The 20392-nt window shown below is 43.7% G+C and overlaps 1 protein-coding gene across 4 annotated transcripts in view; it reads right to left on the minus strand.

The window, feature by feature from the left end:
* The window catches only part of ARHGEF4 (Rho guanine nucleotide exchange factor 4), a 394947-nt gene that overhangs the window by 75483 nt on the left and 299072 nt on the right, over positions 1–20392 (minus strand). For all 4 annotated transcript variants that reach the window (XM_075003696.1, XM_075003695.1, XM_075003699.1 and 1 more), the window contains one exon: positions 4110–4249. In XM_075003696.1, the coding sequence (XP_074859797.1) occupies positions 4110–4249 (140 nt within the window). The remainder of the gene's footprint in view (positions 1–4109; positions 4250–20392) is intronic.

The raw sequence follows: 20392 nt of genomic DNA on the forward strand, positions 1-20392 counted from the left end.
CAGGAGGCCACCCAGAAGTCCAGAATCCCTAAGGGACTGATGAAGGATTTGTCACAAAGCATATTCTGTACTCTGTTATCCAAGTCATTAATAATATTGAATAGTACTGACCCAATGCAGACACACTGCACGCCATAATAGATTTAACATTGACTTTAGTGGGGCCAGGATGTCATCCAAAAGCAGTAAGTGAATTAATGCAAATAAACAGAAAAAAGGACCACCTTATTCCTGGCTTTCAGATACATTTTCCAGGGGCTTGAAACTTTTCTGTGCCTCCAACATATCAGTGCTCTTGATCTTGGAAAAATCAGCTGGTAAACAAAGATATGCTCAGGTACAATCGTGAATTTTCCAATTTATGCAGAAAAATGCTCCCCTCAGAGAGTGAGAATGAGCCCTTTGCATATGTGTTCTAAATCAGTCAGGCCCAAGCCCGCTTGCCCATATTGATTACTTTCACTTGATGAGTAAATAAAGTATTATTGTTTTCTTCATACGCCATCACGGTGTGAGAGAAGAAGTAAATTTTGGTCCTAAATCAGTCAAAGTCCCATAGAATTTAATAGTGCTTAAAGAAATGTTTATGTACCACATTTCATGAAATTTATAGCTGTGTACATTCAATATATTGGATATATACTTAAATATTGAGTCTGTTCTGGTATGGCTATGAGCTGAAGAAGTGGGTCTGTCCCACGAAAGCTCATCACTTAATAAATTATTTTGTTAGTCCTTAAAGTGCTACTGGACTGCTTTTTTGTTTTGATAGTATATAGACTAGCACAGCTCTCTCTCTGTTACTATTCAACGTGCAAGGCACTCAATATATTGTGTTTATGTACAGGAGGAGTGGAAAGCTACACAGCTTTAGTAATACAGCTTCCCTCTACCATAGTTTTCAGCTGATCATATTTTGGATACAACGTGCGCATCTGTTGCCTGGAACTTCCCTGAAACTAAACCAAACAAAAATATAATCTCCACCAAAAACGTCTTAAGTACATTCTCTCCACTCATGAAAAAGCTTTGACAAAGCCACCAAGAAGACTTTCCTCTCCTCTCTTTTCCTCTCCTCTTGAACTGATTTCATATAATTCCAACCTGTGCTCTATTATTACCTTTTCATTGATTTCCTTCTTGCTTCCTGCACAACCTCAACCAGTCCTTCCTAGGTGGGCTCTGTCAACCTTCTCTGTTTTCTTCTGTCCCTCAAACACTTTTGTTAATAAAACAAAAAAGCAGTCAAGTAGCACTTTAAAGACTAACAAAATAATTTATTAGGTGATGAGCTTTCATGGGACAGACCCACTTCTTCAGATCATAGCCATACCAAAACTAACTCAGTATGCTACTTGACTGCTTTTTTGTTTTGATAGAATACAGACTAACACGGCTATCTCTCTGTCACTTTGTTAATAAGTCATTCTACTGCCATGAAAGGCTTCATTGTCATTCTACCACCATTGTCTGCTGATCCCAACGTGATAAAAACTGAAGTTTGAAAAAAAAAGGAACTCTGACAATGTTTAAAAATACATTTCAATCTTTCTCTGTTTATTTAAAGATGTCTAAGAATGGGGATATCTGCCAGGAAACTAGCATGAGTTCTTCCCCTGGACCAATTAAATACCAGCGGAGAGGAGAAATAAAGCAGTGAAAACCAGTCTTGGAAAATTTTATTACATGATTCTCTTTTAGCTTTTTCACTTGCATTTCCCCCAAGGCTATTACTGAAAACCTCCAGAGAAGATCCTGCCTAGCAATTTTTTTATAGCAGCCATAAGCTTTGAAACAATGCCAAAGTGCATCAAGATGTCTGGGAATCAAGAAAGGAGAAATGTCCATTCTAAATTTTCAGATATAAGTCTGTTTAAAACCTATGCATTAGAAATTCATATTCCATCATACAGTGAAATTCCAAAACACGATCATGGAAAGAGGCACTTTGCTAATGCTAATTGATGCTAAATAACGGAATCATTATCCATCAAAGTGAGTGGACAGGGTAAAAATGTGCTACTTGTTCATGAGTCAACAGAACAAGTTGTAATATACAAGCTTCCAGGGTACAGGCCAATAAGCAAATAATCAATGTTTATTAATTGACCTTGTAAACCTATGGATCTGAAATGCCAACAGACCCAGGTGTGGTTCAAAAACTCTGCCAGTTGCAACTGCTTGGGACAAATCAATCTTCTTTATTCCCTCAAAGTTACATGATGGTTAAGCAGTTAACAGAGACAATGAACTCTTAAGGAAAAAAACTCTTGTCCTCAATAATAAAGAATGAGGAAAACTGAATACCGAGAATATCTGATATAGAACCAGAGCTATTTCCAAGGGAAACAAAATATGTTCCAGAATTTATCACAAGGTATAAAGATATCTGTAAATCCCTACAATATTTTACCCTTTTCCTTTACCCCCTGTTCCCACAAAGAGCTAGTAAGTTACATACCAAAACCCATGTTAAAAGAATGTTATTTAGGTTGGACATTCAAGCGCTCACAAAATCAGGAAATGCCGTGAACTCCTTCCATAGGTATCCAGCGCACATTGCAGAATACATTTCCTGTGCTGCTAAACATACCAGAGACTACTGGCCAGACACACCTCAGGTATCAGTTAAACGTGGGAGAAAGCATTCCTAGTGCTATCACATATACACTTCCAATTCCTTTACATTACAGTGTGAAGTGGATGCAATAGCACAGATAACCAAGCAAGAGAATGGCTTTGTGGCAATCCTTGTTTTATCCTACCAGTTGGTCCATCTGTACTGCAACATTAGATACTTTGGGGCTTTGCTAGATTCTTCATGTTTATATGCCGACATAAGAGGGTAAAACAGTAATTGGATGAATTCTTAAATCTACACCACTGTGATGACACAAAGAGGCTGGTAAGTGGGAGGAAACACCCATGATAAACTGCCTTTATTAGATGCCTCTTCACTGGCATAGACCTATCACAAAGACCCCGTGATGGGCTTACTCTCAGCTCCCCTTCTAGCAGTGTAGCTGTGTTCCAATTATTCTCCACTTCCCACCATGCACAGGGAGATTTGAGGAGCAGAGTAAAACTTAGAGCAGCTCTAAGGCCTCTACTTTCCCAATAGCTGCTGCACTGCTTTTAAAGGTGCTGTACTGGATGTTTGCGAGTATGTACCTCACACAGCACCTAGAAGCAATGTGGCTGCTTTCGACACAGGGACAAGTTGCAGCCACCACCATTCCAGCTATGGCCAACCCTCGTAAAAGCATAATACATCTTTTATTGGTGTCCTTCCATCTTGCACAGGGCACATAAAGGTAGCAGAGCACAGGGCTCTTTTATACAACAGGGTGCATTGTAGCTTACAGGGAACGTGTCCTCAGCTCTTCAAATGAAATATTTATTAATTCACCCAAAGGAAAGAGCATTCTAGATACCATGTAACACTGCCTAGTTGCATGCCTATTTTAATGCAGTAGAGAAGGGTATTGTAGTTATGCAGACAGACAAGTCCTGTGTCCTGATTCCGGTCACACCAGTTAGCGTACAGAACACATCCTAATTTGAGACAAGCAATTAAATCAATGCCAGCATGACAAGAACCCTTTGCTAAAGCCATCCCCTTCACTAACAGGCCACTTGTTTGGACATAAGCTTGCACTGAAGGTGATAGATCTAAACACATTTTCCGAACACTCCATCCAAGGGCTTCAGAATCATTATTCTAGCCCCACTAAATAAAAATGCTAACTGGACATCAGATCACTCCAGCCCTGGAAGGGATTTTGGCTGGTGCCACTCACGCCTGTCTGTATATTCCCTTTCGACTTCAAAGCACACGAGAAGAGAGGAACTCCTGACCCAAGTTACCTGCAGCTTAGGTAGGTGGCTGCAGTTCTATTTTACATTACAACAGCATTTCCTTGACGCCGGAGCCAACTGCTCCATGGAACCCCCCAGTCTGAGTTTGGGATCACGATGCAATTAAGATGGTGACTGTGGCAGATGAATACTGAAACCTACCCCATTTATCCCAGGGCCCTACTGCAACGTCATTGCTTCATTGTTAACAACCAGAAGCAGCCTCCTTTCTGCTTCTTGAGCTGCAGTACCTCATTGATAGCAAGCTGTTCTCCTCCTCCTCCGGGGTGGCCGTAGTGGTGACCGGAGCTCCTGAAGTCCTCGTACAGATCCTCTTCACTTCCCACATCATCTGCGAGAGCCGTCTTATCCAGCGCCCCATCAGTCAGCACTGCAATAAGAAATGAATTGCTTAATGGTGCTGCTGAGCTGAGACGTGAATGACAGCAGATGGAAAAGATGGTTAGTTTGGAACTTTAAACCACATTATTTTAAAATCTGTTCAAGTAATTTTCCTTTAGCATGACTGAGAGGCGTCGACTGAGGTTGTCTGTTTACACAGAGAACAGGAATGGCAAAGGCACTAATAATGCAAACTGAAGCCCCACAAAAAGGCTGAAACATAACAGAAAGAGACTACCTTTGCCCTGAGGGGACGGTTCCCTATTCATGCCATTTCAAGCTCTATCTCATGGTGGCCCTGATCCTGCAAACATTATGGATATGCATCAATAGGCCCATTTTGATCTGAAAACTATTCACAAGACTTCCTTGCAAATTTCCCTTAGTTTGTTTCCAGCCACCAGCCCCGTCTCTCAGTGTTCTGTGCTGTTGTTTAGCCATAATTTACCCTTAAATGTCTTCTAAGAGCCCAGTAAGCAGTGGAAGTGCTGGGAATGCTGCTAGACAATATTGACCTCCTGTGGCCCAGCAAATTCCGTTGCTCACCATGGTCATGTCTACACTAGCCAAAAACTTTGGAATGGCCATGCATATGGCCATTTCAAAGTTTACTAATGAAGCGCTGAAATACATATTCAGCGCCTCATTAGCATGTGGGTGGCCGTGGCACTTTGAAATTGATGCAGCTCACCACCACGCGGCTCGTCCAGACGGGGCTCCTTTTCGAAAGGACCCCACCTACTTCGAAGTCCCCTTATTCCTATGAGCAGATGGGAATAAGGGGTCTTCGAAGTAGGCGGGGTCGTTTCGAAAAGGAGCCCCGTCTGGACGAGCCGCGTCAATTTCGAAGTGCCGCAGCCACCCGCATGCTAATGAGGCACTGAATATGTATTTCAGCGCTTCATTATTAAACTTCGAAATGGCCATTTGCATGGCCATTTCGAAGATTTTGGCGAATGTAGACGTAGCCCATTGGTCAGGTCCTGAGTGTGTCGGACAAGGGAGGGTCAACCTGTACAAAGGCAACAGTTCTAGGGTGTGTCTACACTTGCATTCCTCTTTTGAAAGAGGCATGCAAGTTAGGCAAGTTGAAAATGCAAATGAGGTATATATTTGCATATCTCACACCTCATTTGCATATTCTAATTTTGAAAGAGCTTCTTTCCAAAGAAGAAAGCCAGTGTAGACACTGCTCTTTCAAAAGTAAACCCATCTTCGAAAGAATCCTTCTTCCCTTTATTTAATGGGAAGAAGGATTCTTTCAAAGATGGGGTTTAATTTTGAAAGGGCAGCATCTACACTGGCTTTCTTCTTTCGAAAGAAGCGCTTTCGAAATTAGAATATGCAAATGAAACATTGAATATGCAAATTTATACCTCATTTGCATTTTCGATTTGCCTAATTTGCATACCTCTTTCGAAAGAGGAATGCAAGTGTAGACACATCCCTAGAGTCATATCTGGGAAAGTCTTATAAGATCCTCTTATCCAGGGATACTTAGCCTTTGCCATCTAGGGACCACGCCCAGCTCAGGCCCCCTCTTTAGCGACAGAGGAAGGACAAGTGGTCTCCAAACCCTAATCTAGTCCATCTCCCCAGAACTAATCCAGAGTCATTCCCTACAGAGTGTTTTCTTGTAAGGTATTTTCTCTCCAAAGAAAACCACCATCCAGAAATGGCACTGCTAGCGTCATCAGGAAATAGGTGGGTAGACTTCAGTCTGCAGAGAACTAATAATATCCTAGCACAAGGTGCAATGATCAGTGGGCCGGGGCAGGTTCAAAGATATAATCTGATAGATCGTTGTGAGCAACTTTCAGAACAAAGTAACCGATGCCAAGTGGGACATTTTTAATGGCCCCAAACATGGGAATTTAGCCATGTGACTAAGAACTCTAAAGTTCTGAGACTGCCTTTGAAGCAAACGGCAAAGCTCCTGTTGATTTCAGGGGTCCAATAATAGCCCCTTTGGAGCTCTGTGGGCTAGGCCCTCAGCTCATGTGTACCTGTGTAACTCCATTTAACCCAACTGCACCAAATCTGTCCCTGTAATTCCAAGGAAATGCAGTTGTAAATTTCAGGCACAGCAGAGATGACAGCAACAACTCCAATAAAAGTTCTGTCACTGCTTCCATTATGTAACATATTTTGTCAGGGATTCATAACGCAATCATTTCCAGTCCCATTGGGTTGACACTCACTATGTTAGTAGTCAGCGAAAAGAATTCTTTTTACATCCCGATAACTGAATTATGCATCAGACCTGAATGAAATATTTTGAATATTCACCCTGACCAACGACTCACTGAATTCAACCAGACTTTGCAAGGTGACAAAGATCTAATGATTTTCACTTTGATTTGCACACAAAGCTTCAATTAATTTCAGTGGAAATGGTGTGCCTGAGGACTGTATGTCCTTATGATTAAAGTGGACTTTGCTGCAGTATGGATTAACTGCCCAAGCTTTCATTGCTTTTGCTTTATACTCCTTCTCTGCTGGTTGCATAACAGAGTATAATTTTTAGCCTGAAAACTATTTCTGATATCTTTAAAGCTTTCTGATTTTGCCATGTTTTTCCAGTTGCACGAGGATCCGCTTTATATGGAAGAGAAAAAAAAGACAAAAACCCCCAGGGAGAATAGTTCTATTATTTAAAACATTCTATGTCTGAGGTTAAACCTCCAGCAAACTTCATGTTTTTTTATTGTACAGGTTTGTTTTTCTTAGCATATCTTGTCCCCTCCTTTGATGCAGGCAACAGCCCTGTCACCCTTCTACACAGGCTGAAAACTGTTTTTACAGCTTGTACTGGTCCTCCAAACTTCAGTAAACAAATAAAGACCCCCAGGTACATTTCACCAGAAAACTCTATGGCTTGTGATAATGCAAATGGCTTTGGGGCTTTAGCCTGTAATGAAAATTTGCCTGAAAGGGAATTTTTTTCCATAGTATTTTGTCAAAACGATTCAGAGGCAGGAAGAAAGAATTAAGAAGAATGGGGACTAATTAGACTTGGCTCTGAAGCAGCTAATTCCAGAGGGAAAGAAGAATACTGAGTTGATTGAAACAGTGACCTGATACACTAGAAATCACTCTTGGAAGTAGGGCAGGTGAAGGCTCTTAATATAAATAATGACACAATATGCACAGAAGTAACTAGCAGCAAAGAAGAAAGCTCAGTCTAAACATTCACTACGTGGAATTGATAAAAACTGTGAAAATGCTAATTCTCTTCATCAGTTTTATCAAGTTCACAGTGCTAGCGGACCAGGGGCCGAATCTGCCACACTGCAAGTAGAGGCAGCTGTGCTGCCCCCTTCTCTCCCACCCCACCCAATACTTGTTTTCCTCCACACTTGAATGCACTGATGTGGTCACATCTGTCTTCTCCTGCTCTCGCTGAGCATAACCATCAAAGCTGTCACTGGAAAACATACAGCAGTAAAAGACAACTTTCACCCCAAAGAAGACGCTGAACTACAATCGATTAATTTTAAACCAAACCCCGCCCCCATAGTTCATATGGCCGTCCAGATACATTCTATCAACTATGACAACAGATCCTACTTCACAGACCACAGGGAGGGATAGAAGCTATGATTTACCATCAAGGCTGCCTGCTTGAGTTACAAAATTCTGCTTTGCACTACTGCAAGCCTGAACCTGAGCTCAGGATTTATGCCACAAAAGACTACAGCACATGGATAACTTTGTCAAGCTAGCTCGTATGTTATTCTTCATCATGAAGCAGACATTCCCTGGCAAGAGGAGAACAAAACCATATAAACCCTTCTGTGTGCTGCTGAAATTGGAGCACGCAACACAGAGAGGAGGTTTCAGGGGACTGAGGCCCATCATCCCACATGAGCAACAGCAGAGTTACAATAAACTGCAGAGACTCAGAACACTGATCAGTGTTCATAGCACTAGTTACATTGGCTGCCACTGTTACTCTGGCCGTTAAATTAAAGTTTAATTAAATCCACGTGAGAAACAGAAAAGTGCCATGAAGGAAAATGATTCAGCCTCGGAACCCTTTCACGGCTTCTTGTGGGGAAGATGATTTAGTTTTCACTGCAGTCTGAAGAAGTGTGGGAGGGAGAAAGGAGATCTTGGGAGGAGCTTCAGCAATTTATTTCCCACACTGTGCTAAATGGAGACGTTCTGCCTCAGAGGTCTGCTTCCCAGGGCACTGCCATGGTGAGGGGGCACTTTAGCCCAAAACAATACTGATAGAATTGCAGAAGGATGCCCAACTCCAAGCCCAGCTCACTTCAGGAGCTCAAGCTAATCCCTGAGCCCCTGCCTGCGTCTATGCTGGCAGTAGAGTGTAGAGCACAAGTTGTTGCAGGCTGCAGTGAAAAGCTGGCAGTGGCTGCACTGGTGCATGGATCCAGACTGAAGTGAAAATCTTTGGCAGGGGTGAGGGGGAGGGGACTCTCTGAAAAGAGGGGAAAGTTCTGGCTGTAGGGGGAAGGGGGGAAGGAAAAGCCAGGGTAACTCGGAATTGCTGGTGCTGCTCCCCACTGCCTCTCCCTGCCAGAGATTCTTCCCCAGAGCTGAAGTCTTTCATGGATGTGGGGAAAGGCTCCAGCCACTCCCTGTGGCAGGGAAAGGCTCCCACACTGGGACTTTACATTGCTAAAAATGGCGGTGCAGACATGGCAGGCGTGAGTTGGTCATGTAGAGAGTCATGTAGGGCACATACCCATCAGGTTCAGGCATTTTATCGTTTACTTGCCTAAGAAGCCCAGCACTGTCTATGCTATTATTTATACCTGTGCTAGATGGGCGTGCAGCATATGTAGGTGTAGACACAGCCCATGTGCCTCTGTCTGTATAAGAGGTCTATAGTTGTCATCCTCTGCAAGCGCTGTTCACATTTATTAAAGCTGTGCTGAGGTTCCCCCTGAGATTGGGGCACTCGTGCACTGGGTCCTTACTGCACAGGCACATAATCAGAGAGAGCACCCCTCCCTGGAAAGAAAGCCACCCTCGCCCTCATTTGCTAGATGGGAAACAAAGACACAACAAGATTAAGTGAGTCACATAAGGCCACAGAGGTGTCCATGGCACAGGCCGCCTGAGCCCCAGTCCAGGGCCGTAATCACAAGCAACATGTGCAGAATGCACCAGAGGGAAGGTGTTATTTTGTACCATGCCCAGCCAAACCATTCCTGGGCATTCACCTCTCATTTAACTTTGCAGCCATGGAGCAGATATTTTAAACCACATTCTACAAATGCAAATAAAACAGAGTAAACAACTGTTTAATTATTCAAATGCATTGCTTTGGCCTCCCTTTCACCAGAGAGCCTGCAGAGAGCTTCCTGGCTAAGGCAGGGGAGGGGTACTCTGCAATCTGGAACTGCCTCAGAACTGAGTTCAATGCATCCCTCCAAGTCAGATGGGCACGATGCTCAGATGGGGGAAAGCGATGTTGCTCCATTGTCTTGAGTGGAACGATGCGGATACATCCCAGCTGAGTATAAGGGCCAGGGAGGCAGCGTATGATCCAGCATTGTTGGCAAGTGAGCCAAAAGAAGTTGTATTGATACATGTCAGATTCATTTTCACAGGGGCTAAGAAGGCTTTTATAGGGATCCAGGGAACATACTCCACAACAGTTATGGTTTGCTTTCAAGCCTCATAATTACCAGAGAGCATCCATATTTAACTAGAAGGCAATGAATGAAAGATGACCTCAAAGGGGATTTGAGTTTTTGCTCTTTGCAAGGCTGCCTGATGGAAGCAGCTTTCTGGGTGCCATAGGCACCTGCTTAATTTATCTCTGTGCAGCATTAAATCGAAAAGAATGCCCCAAAATAACACTAGGAGTCCAATTTACACCCACCAAGCAAACGAATTCAGAGCTAGCGACATCAATCATTCTCCCACCCTCCCCCCAAACAGCTGATGATTCTTGATTGGGGAGCTGCTAGGGTGAAGAAACAGTTTGAGTTCACATGGCTCGGGAGGCTAAAGAAAGGTATGGAAGAGAAAGGCCAAACTGAGAACAACTTGCTGCAGTGAGCTGAACTAGAAGCCTCTATTCTCTTCAGTCCAGCCTGGTCTCCTTTAGAACTAGTGTTTAACAGCTTTCAGAAAGGCTGCTTTGACTTATGGGCTGCTTGATATATTATATGCCTGATACAGCTCCCCCAGTGAAATCCATCAGACAGTGATGTCATCCCACTTCTGTTCCATCAGTACAATTCTGCTGGCTCTTTATTGTACCAAAGGACCCTCTTCCATTACTCTCCTCCAGGTTGTGGGCTGGTGGAACAGGAAGAGGGTGGTTTGGTGGGAAATGGGTGACAAGGGATAAGAAACCAATAACGTTGCTGTGTGAGAAAGCCAAAAGCATAGTCCTGCCGAAGAAAGCCTCATGAGTTAACTCATTGCACTGGCAATGATACACTGATCAGGAAAATGTGGTTTCAGGGACCTTTCGGGAGTAAATATAGTGAGAGCGAGACACAGGCACAACATACACAGAGAAAGTCAATTATGGGTAGGACCCTCATGTTAAAACACAAATTAAGAGCAGAAAAAAAAACCCCATCAAATGAAATCAGCCTTTCAGTAGAAATGTCATTAACCAGCACTATTGTGCATGAGCTAGTTTCTGATTAGCTGAAGCAGGGAGCAAATCCACTCTTTGGAACAGAAAGTGCAGCAGCTCTTTAATAAAAACATAGTGGAGGTCTTGCATTGGCCGGCAGGGTTGATAGCCCAGGGTAACATACGTCAGCTACAATGCACTGAGCCACCACTCAGGTAATCAAGAGTTTTTCATCCCAGTTGGAATTCCAAATGACTCCCAAGGAGACTGCAGGGAGTTTTTGGCTCTCACATGCAGTGGAGGTAATTATGGGCAACTGAGAGATGTGGGTTAAGAATGATTGTTCAGTTTTGGACTCCAGGGTTGCTGCTCGCAATCTGCTTCCAGCTCATACAGTTCTTCTCCTGCATGCACGCATCAGAGAGGGCATGGCGGGGAGGGGGCCTGGGGCAGCTGCATTTGATCAGAAGCAGTGGGCTTAGCGGCTTTTCAGCAGGTAACTGACAGAGCAGGAGCTAGAGACAGAATGGAACAATACAAGGGGAAATGCAATGGCAACTGAAAAGCAGAGACAACACTTAGATCAAAACAACTGTGTGTTTATTTGATCCATGGTCCGGTCCTGCTGTAGTGCAATGGTCAGGCTGTTTATTGCTATTTATGGCTGAAGCAGTCCACACAGCCTGCTCCGTTTATTTGTTCTCAGTGCTTTTTTTTATGCTGGTACCGGACAGTACTGAGTTCCAGCATCTTGGAAGCCTCAGTCACGGTGTTGGCTGGGGTGAGTGGTCGGGAGCCAGCTGAGTACTAGCTCGTTTTTTTTTTGTTGCTTTGTTTTTTGTTTGTTTGTTTGCTTTTTTTTCCAAACAAAAAAGAATTGTTTGTTACCATGTCTCTCTTTGCCCAGCCATGCTTATTTCTCCATCCTCCTCTTATACCTTTCCAACTGTAGGGCCTTTGGGGTAGGGTCTGTTATTTACAATATGACTACACAGTGCCTAGCAAAGTAGGGCCCAAAATAACTGAGACCTTTAGGTGCTATCACAGTGTGAATGTTAACTAACAACATGATGCAGTATAAACATGTCCCTTTCCTCCTGTGTGCTGTCATACATCCATAGAGTCATAGACTTCTGGGGCTGGAAGAGATTGCAGGAGGTCATTGAGTCTGGCCCCTGCCCAAAGCAGGACCAGTCCCAAGCCAGGACTTATAAACCTCTGGGGTGGAGATGCCACCACCTTGCTAAGTAACGTATTCCAGTGCTTCACCACCCTCCTAGTGAAATAATTTTTCCTAATATCCAACTTATACTTTCCCCTCTGTAACTTGAGACCGTTGCTCCTCATTCTGCCTTCTGTCACTACTGAGAACAGCCTCTCTCCACCCTCTCTAGAGGCCCCTTTCGGGAAGTTGAAGGATGCTATCAAACTGCCCCTCAGTCTTCTCTTCTGCAAACTAAATAAGCCCAAATCCCTCAGCCTCTCCTTGTAGGTCATGTGCTCCAGACACCTAATAATTTTTGTTGCCCTCTGCTGAACCCTCTTCAATACATTCACATTCTTTCTGTACTTGCAGACCCAGAACTGGACTCAATACTCCAGATGTGGCTGCACCTATGCCCAATAAAGAGGAATAATAACTTCTCTAGCTCTGTGGGAAACATTCCTCCTAATGTACCCCATTATGCCATTAGCCTTCTTGGCTACAAGGGCACACATTGACTCGTATCCAGCCTCTCATCCACTGTAATCTCCAGGTCCTTTTCTGCTGCACTTTGACTTAGCCAGCTGGTGCCCAGCATGTAAGAGTGATTGGGATTCTTCCCTCCCAAGTGCAGGACTCTGCACTTCTCCTTGTTGAACTGCATCAGAGGCCCAATACTACAATTTGTCTAGGTCACTCTGGACCCTCTTCCTACCCTCCAGCATATCTACCTGTCCCCCTAGCTTAGTGTCATCCACTAAATTGCTGAAGGTGCAATCCATCCCCTCATCCAGGTCATTAATAGAGATGTAGAGTATTGGCCCTAGAACCGATCTTTGGGACACTTCACTTGAAACCGATTGCCAACCTACCCATTGGGCCTGACCATATAATCCACTTTCTTTCCACTTTACAGTCCATGTATCCAATCCATGCTTCCTTGACTTATGGCCAAGAATATTGTGGGAGACTGTATCAAAAGCTTTGCTAAAGTTAAGGGCTATGTCTACACTAGCCAAAAACTTCAAAATGGCCATGCAAATGGCCATTTCGAAGTTTACTAATGAAGCACTGAAATACATATTCAGCGCCTCATTAGCATGCGGGCGGCCGCGGCACTTCGAAATTGACGCGGCTCGCTGCCGTGCAGCTCATCCAGACGGGGCTCCTTTTTGAAAGGACCCCGGCTACTTCGAAGACCCCTTATTCCTATGACAGATGGGAATAATGGACTTTGAAGTAGGCAGGGTCCTTTTGAAAAGGAGCCCCGTCTGGACGAGCCACGCAGCAGTGAGCCGCGTCAATTTTGAAGTGCCGCGGCCGCCCGCATGCTAATGAGGCGCTGAATATGTATTTCAGCGCTTCATTAGTAAACTTCGAAATGGCCATTTGCATGGCCATTTCAAAGTTTTTGGCTAGTGTAGACATGGCCTAGGTGTTTCACATCCATTGACTTCCTCTTGTCCACAGAGCTAGTTACCCCATCATAGAAGCTAATCAGATTGGCCAGGCATGATTTGCCCTTGGTGAATCCCTATTGACTATTCCTGCTCATGTTCCCCTTTTCCAAGTTGTGCAAAACATATTCCTTGAGGATCCCCACCATGATTTTTCCTGGGACTGAGGTAAGGCTAACCGATCTATAGTTCCCTCGATTTTGTCCTTCTTTTCTTTTTTAAAGATGGGCACTACATTTGCCTTTTTCCAGCCATCCAGGACTTCTCCCGATCACCACAAGTTTTCAAAGGTAATGGCCAAAGGGTTTGCAACAACATTCCTCAATTCCCTCAGTACCCTTGGGTGCATTAAATCCAGACCCATGGATCTATGTGTCTAGCTTTCATAAATAGCCCTTTAACCTGTTCTTTTCTCACCATGGGCTGCCCACTCCCTTCCCATACTGCATTGCCTAGGGCGTTAGTCTGGGAGCTGGCCTTGTCCACAAAGACAGAGGCCAAAAAAAAAACCCATTGAGTACTGTCCTGGTGTTGTTCTTTGCTGTATTGTTGGCGAGACATCCTCCCTAGGATATACACCATATCCTTTAGTCTCCCATCAAGGGGACTTCTGTGGAATAAATTATTTAGTGTAAGTAAGGGTGGAAAAATCTAGCTCTATGATTTTGCTGAGACTTAAATAAAATCAAAACCTGATCCAATTCCCAGCCCTTCCAAAAAGAAACAACAACCCAGCACCCCGAATAAATCCATGCAACTTGCTGGTTTAGTTATTACTGTTCTACATATGTTTTATGTTGTCCAGTGGAAAATAAACTGGGCCAGCTCATTTTAGCTAAAGCACCGTTTCTACCAAAATCAGTACTAACGATTTTCAAGATTAAAGCAAATGAGCTGGGAAACGAGGATAATACTTATTTGCATTAGGCAAATATAGGAAGTGGGGACAAAGATCAGACATGGTTAGTGCAGCTGACAAGCCTAAGTATCATATTTTAACTGATATGTGAATTTAGGAAGATTTACCAGCAAAATCGCAGGTAGTTCATTTATTTATTTTTAGAAGAGTATCCTTCTTAGATTACAGGCATGGTCACAAGCAATTGGATTCACAGAGTCAAAGCTGGGTACATCTGTTTCTTTAAGGATTATTCCAGGGGACTCCTGCTAAATGCTCTCATCACCTGCCTTCACCTCAGCTACCTGATTGCACTCTGGTCCATTTTTTAGAGATCACTTTATGCTTCCCTTGTTTCTTTTTAAACTGGTTGTTTGCATCTGCCAGTGGGGGAAATGAGAAACAAAGCAGCTGCACAGCTTCACTCCTCTGCTGTTATTCATCCCATTTGAATGTTTCTGTTCAAATGAGCTTAAGTTAAATCCAGTCAAGCTCCTCTTACTCTGTTGAAAATTTATCAGGAAACAATTCCAATGAGATCAGGGCTGAGGCAGAAGCTTACAGCCATTTCTGACTGTGAGAGATACAGAATGCAGCCTAACATGGGAAAATTTGGGTTGCAAGCGCTCAGGAGGAGCCTGTGGAAATGTCATTCATTCCATATTTACACTACTCTCAAAGGCTTTAGTGGGGCTTCAACTCTGATGGCTGTACTCTCTGCTCCCCTCCCCCAAACACTGCACAGTCCTTATCTATTTTAATTATATCAGAGAATCCTAGGGCTGGGAGGGACCTCAGGAGGTCATCAAGGGCAGTCACCTGCCTAAAGCAGGATTAATCCCAACTAAATCAACCAGCCAGGACCTCGTCAAGCTGGACTTAACCTCTGGGGTGGAGATTCCACCATTTGACTAGGCAACCTATTCCAGGGATTCACCACCCTCCTAGTGAAATAGTTTTTCTTAATATCCAACTCAGACCTCCCTCACTGTAAGTTGAGATCATTGCTCCTCGTTCTGCCATCCATCACTACTGAGAACAGGCTCTCTCTAGCGTCTTTGGAAGCCCCCTCGGGAAGTTGAAGGCTGCTATCAAATTGCCCCTCATTCTTCTTTTCTGTAGACTAAATAAGCCCAAATCTCTCAGCACCTCCCCATAGTTCATGTGCTCCAGCACCCTAATCATTCTTTGTCCCCCTCCGCTGGACCCTCTCCAATGCATCCACATCCTTTCTATAACGTGGGGCCCAGAATTGGACACAATACTCCAGATGTGGCCTCATCTGTGCCAAATAACTGGGAATAATCACTTCCCTAGATCTGGTGGCAATACTCCTGCTAATGTACCTCAATATGGCACTAGCCTTCTCGGCTACAAGGGCACACTGTTGATTCATATCCAGCCTCTCATTCACTGTAATCCCTAGGTGTTTTTCTGCAAAACTGCTGCTAAGTCAGTCAATTCCCAGCGTGCAGTGATACTTGGGATTCCTCCCTCCTAAGTGCAGGACTCTGCACTTGTCCTGTTGAATCTCATGAGATTTCTTCTGGCCCAATCCTCCAATTTGTCTAGGTCACTCTGGGCCCCATACCATTCCCCTCTCCACCGGCAGAATATCTACCTCTCCCCATAGCTTAGTGTCATCTGAGAACTTGCTTAAGGTACAATACATTCCCTCCTTCAGGTCACCAATAAAGATGTTGAATAAAACCAACCCCAGAACCAACACTTGGGGCCCTCAACTTGATACTGGCTGTTAACCAGTCATTGAGCCATTGATCATTACCTGTTGATCCCAACGATCTAACCAGCTTTCTATTGGCCTTACGGTCCATTTATCCAAACCATACTTCTTTAACTTGCTGGCAAGCATACTGTGGGAGGCCGTATCCAAAGCTTTGCTGAATTCAAGGTATATCACATCTACTACCTTCCCCATATCCATAAAGCCGGTTACTGTGTCACAGAGAGCAATCAGATTGGTCAGGAATGTCTTGCCCTTGGTGAAGCCACGTTGACTATTCCTAATCACTTCCCTCTCAGATGTGTTATCATCTATCTGTTAAATTTACTGTGATAGCCATTTAAATTGCATGTTTCAAAAATACTTCCTTCATTCAGAACCATGAAGAGGTGACATATTCTGCATTCCTTTTGATCCTCAGGGGCTAGCCCTTTAGGGTTATTTGCTGTTTTCTCCCTACTTCTCTCCATAGAATTGGATAGCTTTAGTGGCTTTGGACAAGCCTTTACAGGTTTTATTTTTAAATATCTTAAGGCTAATGCTGTCCAATTTACACTTTATTCTGGACTTTGAAAGGCCTTGAGAAGAAATTGCTCTCTTCCACATATATATCAGAAAAGGGTTTTTTGAGGTGGGTGTTTATATAGTCTACAGAGCTGTTCATTCTATCAATCTGTACAACTTGTCTTAAACACATGGCCTATGTCTACACTAGAGAGTTTTGCTGACAAAACCCCAGTTTTGCTGGTAAAACTGGTGGAACGTCCACACAGAAAATATGTTTGGCAACTGTAGGTCAAGAAGAGTCAACACCTATGCTGACAACCTTCTGTCTCCCCCAGATGAGGTAAAATGCCTTTTGTTGGTGGGTTCTGTTGACAAAAAAGCTGTGGGGATGCTCTGGGGGGCCATCTCTCCACAGATTGGGCACCCAGGAAAATGTGCTTCCAGGTGCCTGTTTTATCGAGAGAGTGGCTGGCCAGTCTGGCCGCTCTGCCGACAGAGCATAGCACTCTTCTGATTGGCTTTTGTGTGTGGCCATACTCTGCTGGCAGAAGTTTTGTCCGGAAATCTCTTCCAACGGTGACTTCTGTCAATAGATTGCTGTAGTGTAACCATAGCCACGAAGTTTAAGTGTGAGATTTGAAAATTAGTCATTGTTGGGTTAATTTTACTCCAATTGCAGTTTATGGTAAAACTTCTATTGACTTCAGCGGAAGCAGAAAAAGATATCCGTGTAGTAATTTTAAAAATTCTATCCATCTGCGTTAGGTCTCTCTAAACTAGGTTCCTGTGGCAACTTGTTTGCAATGACCTTTTAATGGAGGGACACTTGTTTGTCTAATTAAAAGACTACACTCGTTACTTTGGGCCACACATCAACAGCCATTCTGCAACTCACTCAGAATCATTTTTCCAAATATCTTTCATTGGTACGTCATTGAGTGACTGGGCCTGATTCTGCGAACCTGGCTCTGGGGATGCTTCAAAATTCAAAGTATGTTCAGTTCACAAAGGTTGAGATCCTCCTTCTTTGAGAACAATTGTTATTAATTGTTCCCAGAATCACAGAGCTGGAAGGGACCTCAGGAGGTCATCTAGTCCAGACCCCTGCTCCAAGCAGGATCAATCCCCACTAAGTCATCCCAGCCAGGACCTTGTCAAACCGGGACTTAACAACCTTGAGGGATGGAGAATCCATTGCCTCTCTAGGCAATGCATTCCGATGCTTCACCACCCTCCTGGTGAAGTAGTTTTTCCTAATATCTAACCTACACCTCTCCCTCTTCAACTTCAGACCATTACTCCTTGTTCTGCCATCTGACAGCACTGAGAACAGTATCTCACCCTCCTCTTTAGAGCTCCTCTTCAGGAAGTTGAAGGCTGCTATTAAATCACCCCTAAGTCTTCTCTTCTGTAAACTAAGCAAGCCCAAATCCCTCAGCCTATCCTCATAGGTCTAAACAATAGGTCTAACAACCTAAACATAGATTAAACTATTGTTATTTGTTAATTGTTATTAATCGTTTATCCTAAATTTCTTTTTCCACAAAAATGTTCTCAGAGCTCAATCCATGGTATTTTCTTAGAACTGGGATTAAAATATAAAATCCCTCCTGCCTTTTATTCTAAAGGATAAAAGAGTCTTAACGATATTAAATATTAACAATCTTCCAGTAGAAGATGCATTCCTAGTGCAATTAGTACAATAAAATACAACATTCCAGACAGAGTACTTATCAGCATTCTGGAAAAAATGAAAGCTTTCTGGCAAGGTCACCCGATTGGTCAGACTGCCTCCAATCGTCAGTTGTATCACTTAGGATGTTAACTGAATGCTCCAGCACAGGATTAAGAGAAGTAAAATCAGTAGGCTCAGCATTTTACGGAAGTGCTCAGTCTGAGGAACTACATGTGCACCTCTAGGATTTTAAAATGACACACTGCAGCTTATAGATCATTTAAATGCAATGACAGTGAATACTTTGAAAGCTTTGCAGACTGACTGAAAGTAAAATGTACTACAACATGGGAAAAGAAAAAGCAAAAGCATCTTAAAACAACACAACCAGCAGAATAATCCCACTATCAAATGCGAGATAACTGTTTAACTGGTTGAACTATCACTAATACCATAAGAAAAGGCATGAGGCTTTCTTCGTGGTTAATATATTAGCCAAAAAGCAGCCAATGCATACAGCCTAATGCTGTCCTGACCAATGACCCCTCTACACACCAAACTTCCCTTGTCCAGGACTCATCCAGCAGGACCATGGATGTTTTCAGACCAGGGAGCCCAAGCCACAGCAGTTGCTAGGGGCCAGGGACTCAGCCAGTCTGGCAGGCAACCCCACTGGCCAAGAGTGCAGAGCTGCTGCCAGCCCAGGCAGAAAGCTGCTGGGGCAAGGAGCCCTGCTGGCTGGAGTGGGTGGCCCAAAGTGGCCTGACCTCCCCTGGTTCATCAAAGTCCCTCATATAGGAAGGCCCAGGTCCCAAGGGTGCTGGACCAGGGAGGTTTGACATGTAGCTGGATCATGAGAGGACTGTATTTGAAAACAAATCAAATGGCAGGAGGGATATTTTCCCCATTCAGTTTAGTAGTCTAAGGGTGCTGGTAACTTCTGAGTTTACAAAGGTCTTCTCTGAATGTCATTTCCATTACATTACCTTGTCCCACTTAGTACACATTCTTTCGAGGAAACTTCTGGTTCTGCCCCTGGAATGGAATGCATGATTATATTTCAACCACAAATCATCCTTAAGGGAGAATGTAGGAGAAGAAGCAGTAGTAGTGACAACAGCTGTAGTTGTTGCTGAAGCAACTGTAGTTGTTGTTGAAGCTGTAGTTACAACAACTTTATTGAACCTACAAAATTAATGTCAATCCTAGACACTGCTGCATGACAGGCGAGGGCACTGTTAACATACAGCAACTGTCCATGCATATCATGCTTATGTGTATGCAGAAATCTTATAGCTCCTCATGCTATAGCTTGGAATTTCAGGACCTGAAGTCACATTAGATGATGTGAGCCTTATGAGAGGTGTATCTTGAGCCTTGTCTACACACAAAAGCTGGACCACTTTAACTATGTCAATATAGTTAAAACAGTGCAGTCTCTGCAGTGTGGATGGAGCTATACTGATCTAAATTTGCTTCTACTGGAATAGCGTACAGCCATATGGGAAGGGGAATAGGCTATACTGATACAAGGCACCTTTTTACTGGTGTAACTCCATCCACACTTGGGGTTGTAGCAGCTTAACTACACTGGCTTAAAAATCTCCCCACCTCTAAAAGAAATAGGTAAATGAGCACAAAGACTATGTGAAGACTAGATCTTAGAAATATGGCTCAAACTATAGTTGCTGTTATATGGATGAAGCTAGGACATAGGAAGCACCACCCACTCACCTACAACATTGGACAGAAAAACAGGTATGACTTAGCCAGCTGTTTTAGGAAGTGCAGGGGAGGGAAGGAGACAGTAACCACAAATGGGTTGTTTGTGAGTAGAGTGGCAGCCTTCCAGTGCACACGAGGAAGGGAAATCCTTGCTATGCCTCTTACACAAGTGTCAACTCTCTGCCTGGAGACCCAGCAGAGTTATTACAGCACTGAAGTTTTAGGGTACACCAAATTAACCATAGCAAAGCATGCAGCTGCCACGGGAAATGCACCCCTTAAAAACCAGATGCCCTGCAAGGAGACAAATATATTCTCACTGAACGTTGGGGAGTGGGAGGGCCTGAAGCAACT

The sequence above is a fragment of the Carettochelys insculpta genome, chromosome 10, assembly GCF_033958435.1.
Source record: "Carettochelys insculpta isolate YL-2023 chromosome 10, ASM3395843v1, whole genome shotgun sequence".
In the NCBI taxonomy this organism is placed as follows: Eukaryota; Metazoa; Chordata; order Testudines; family Carettochelyidae; genus Carettochelys; species Carettochelys insculpta.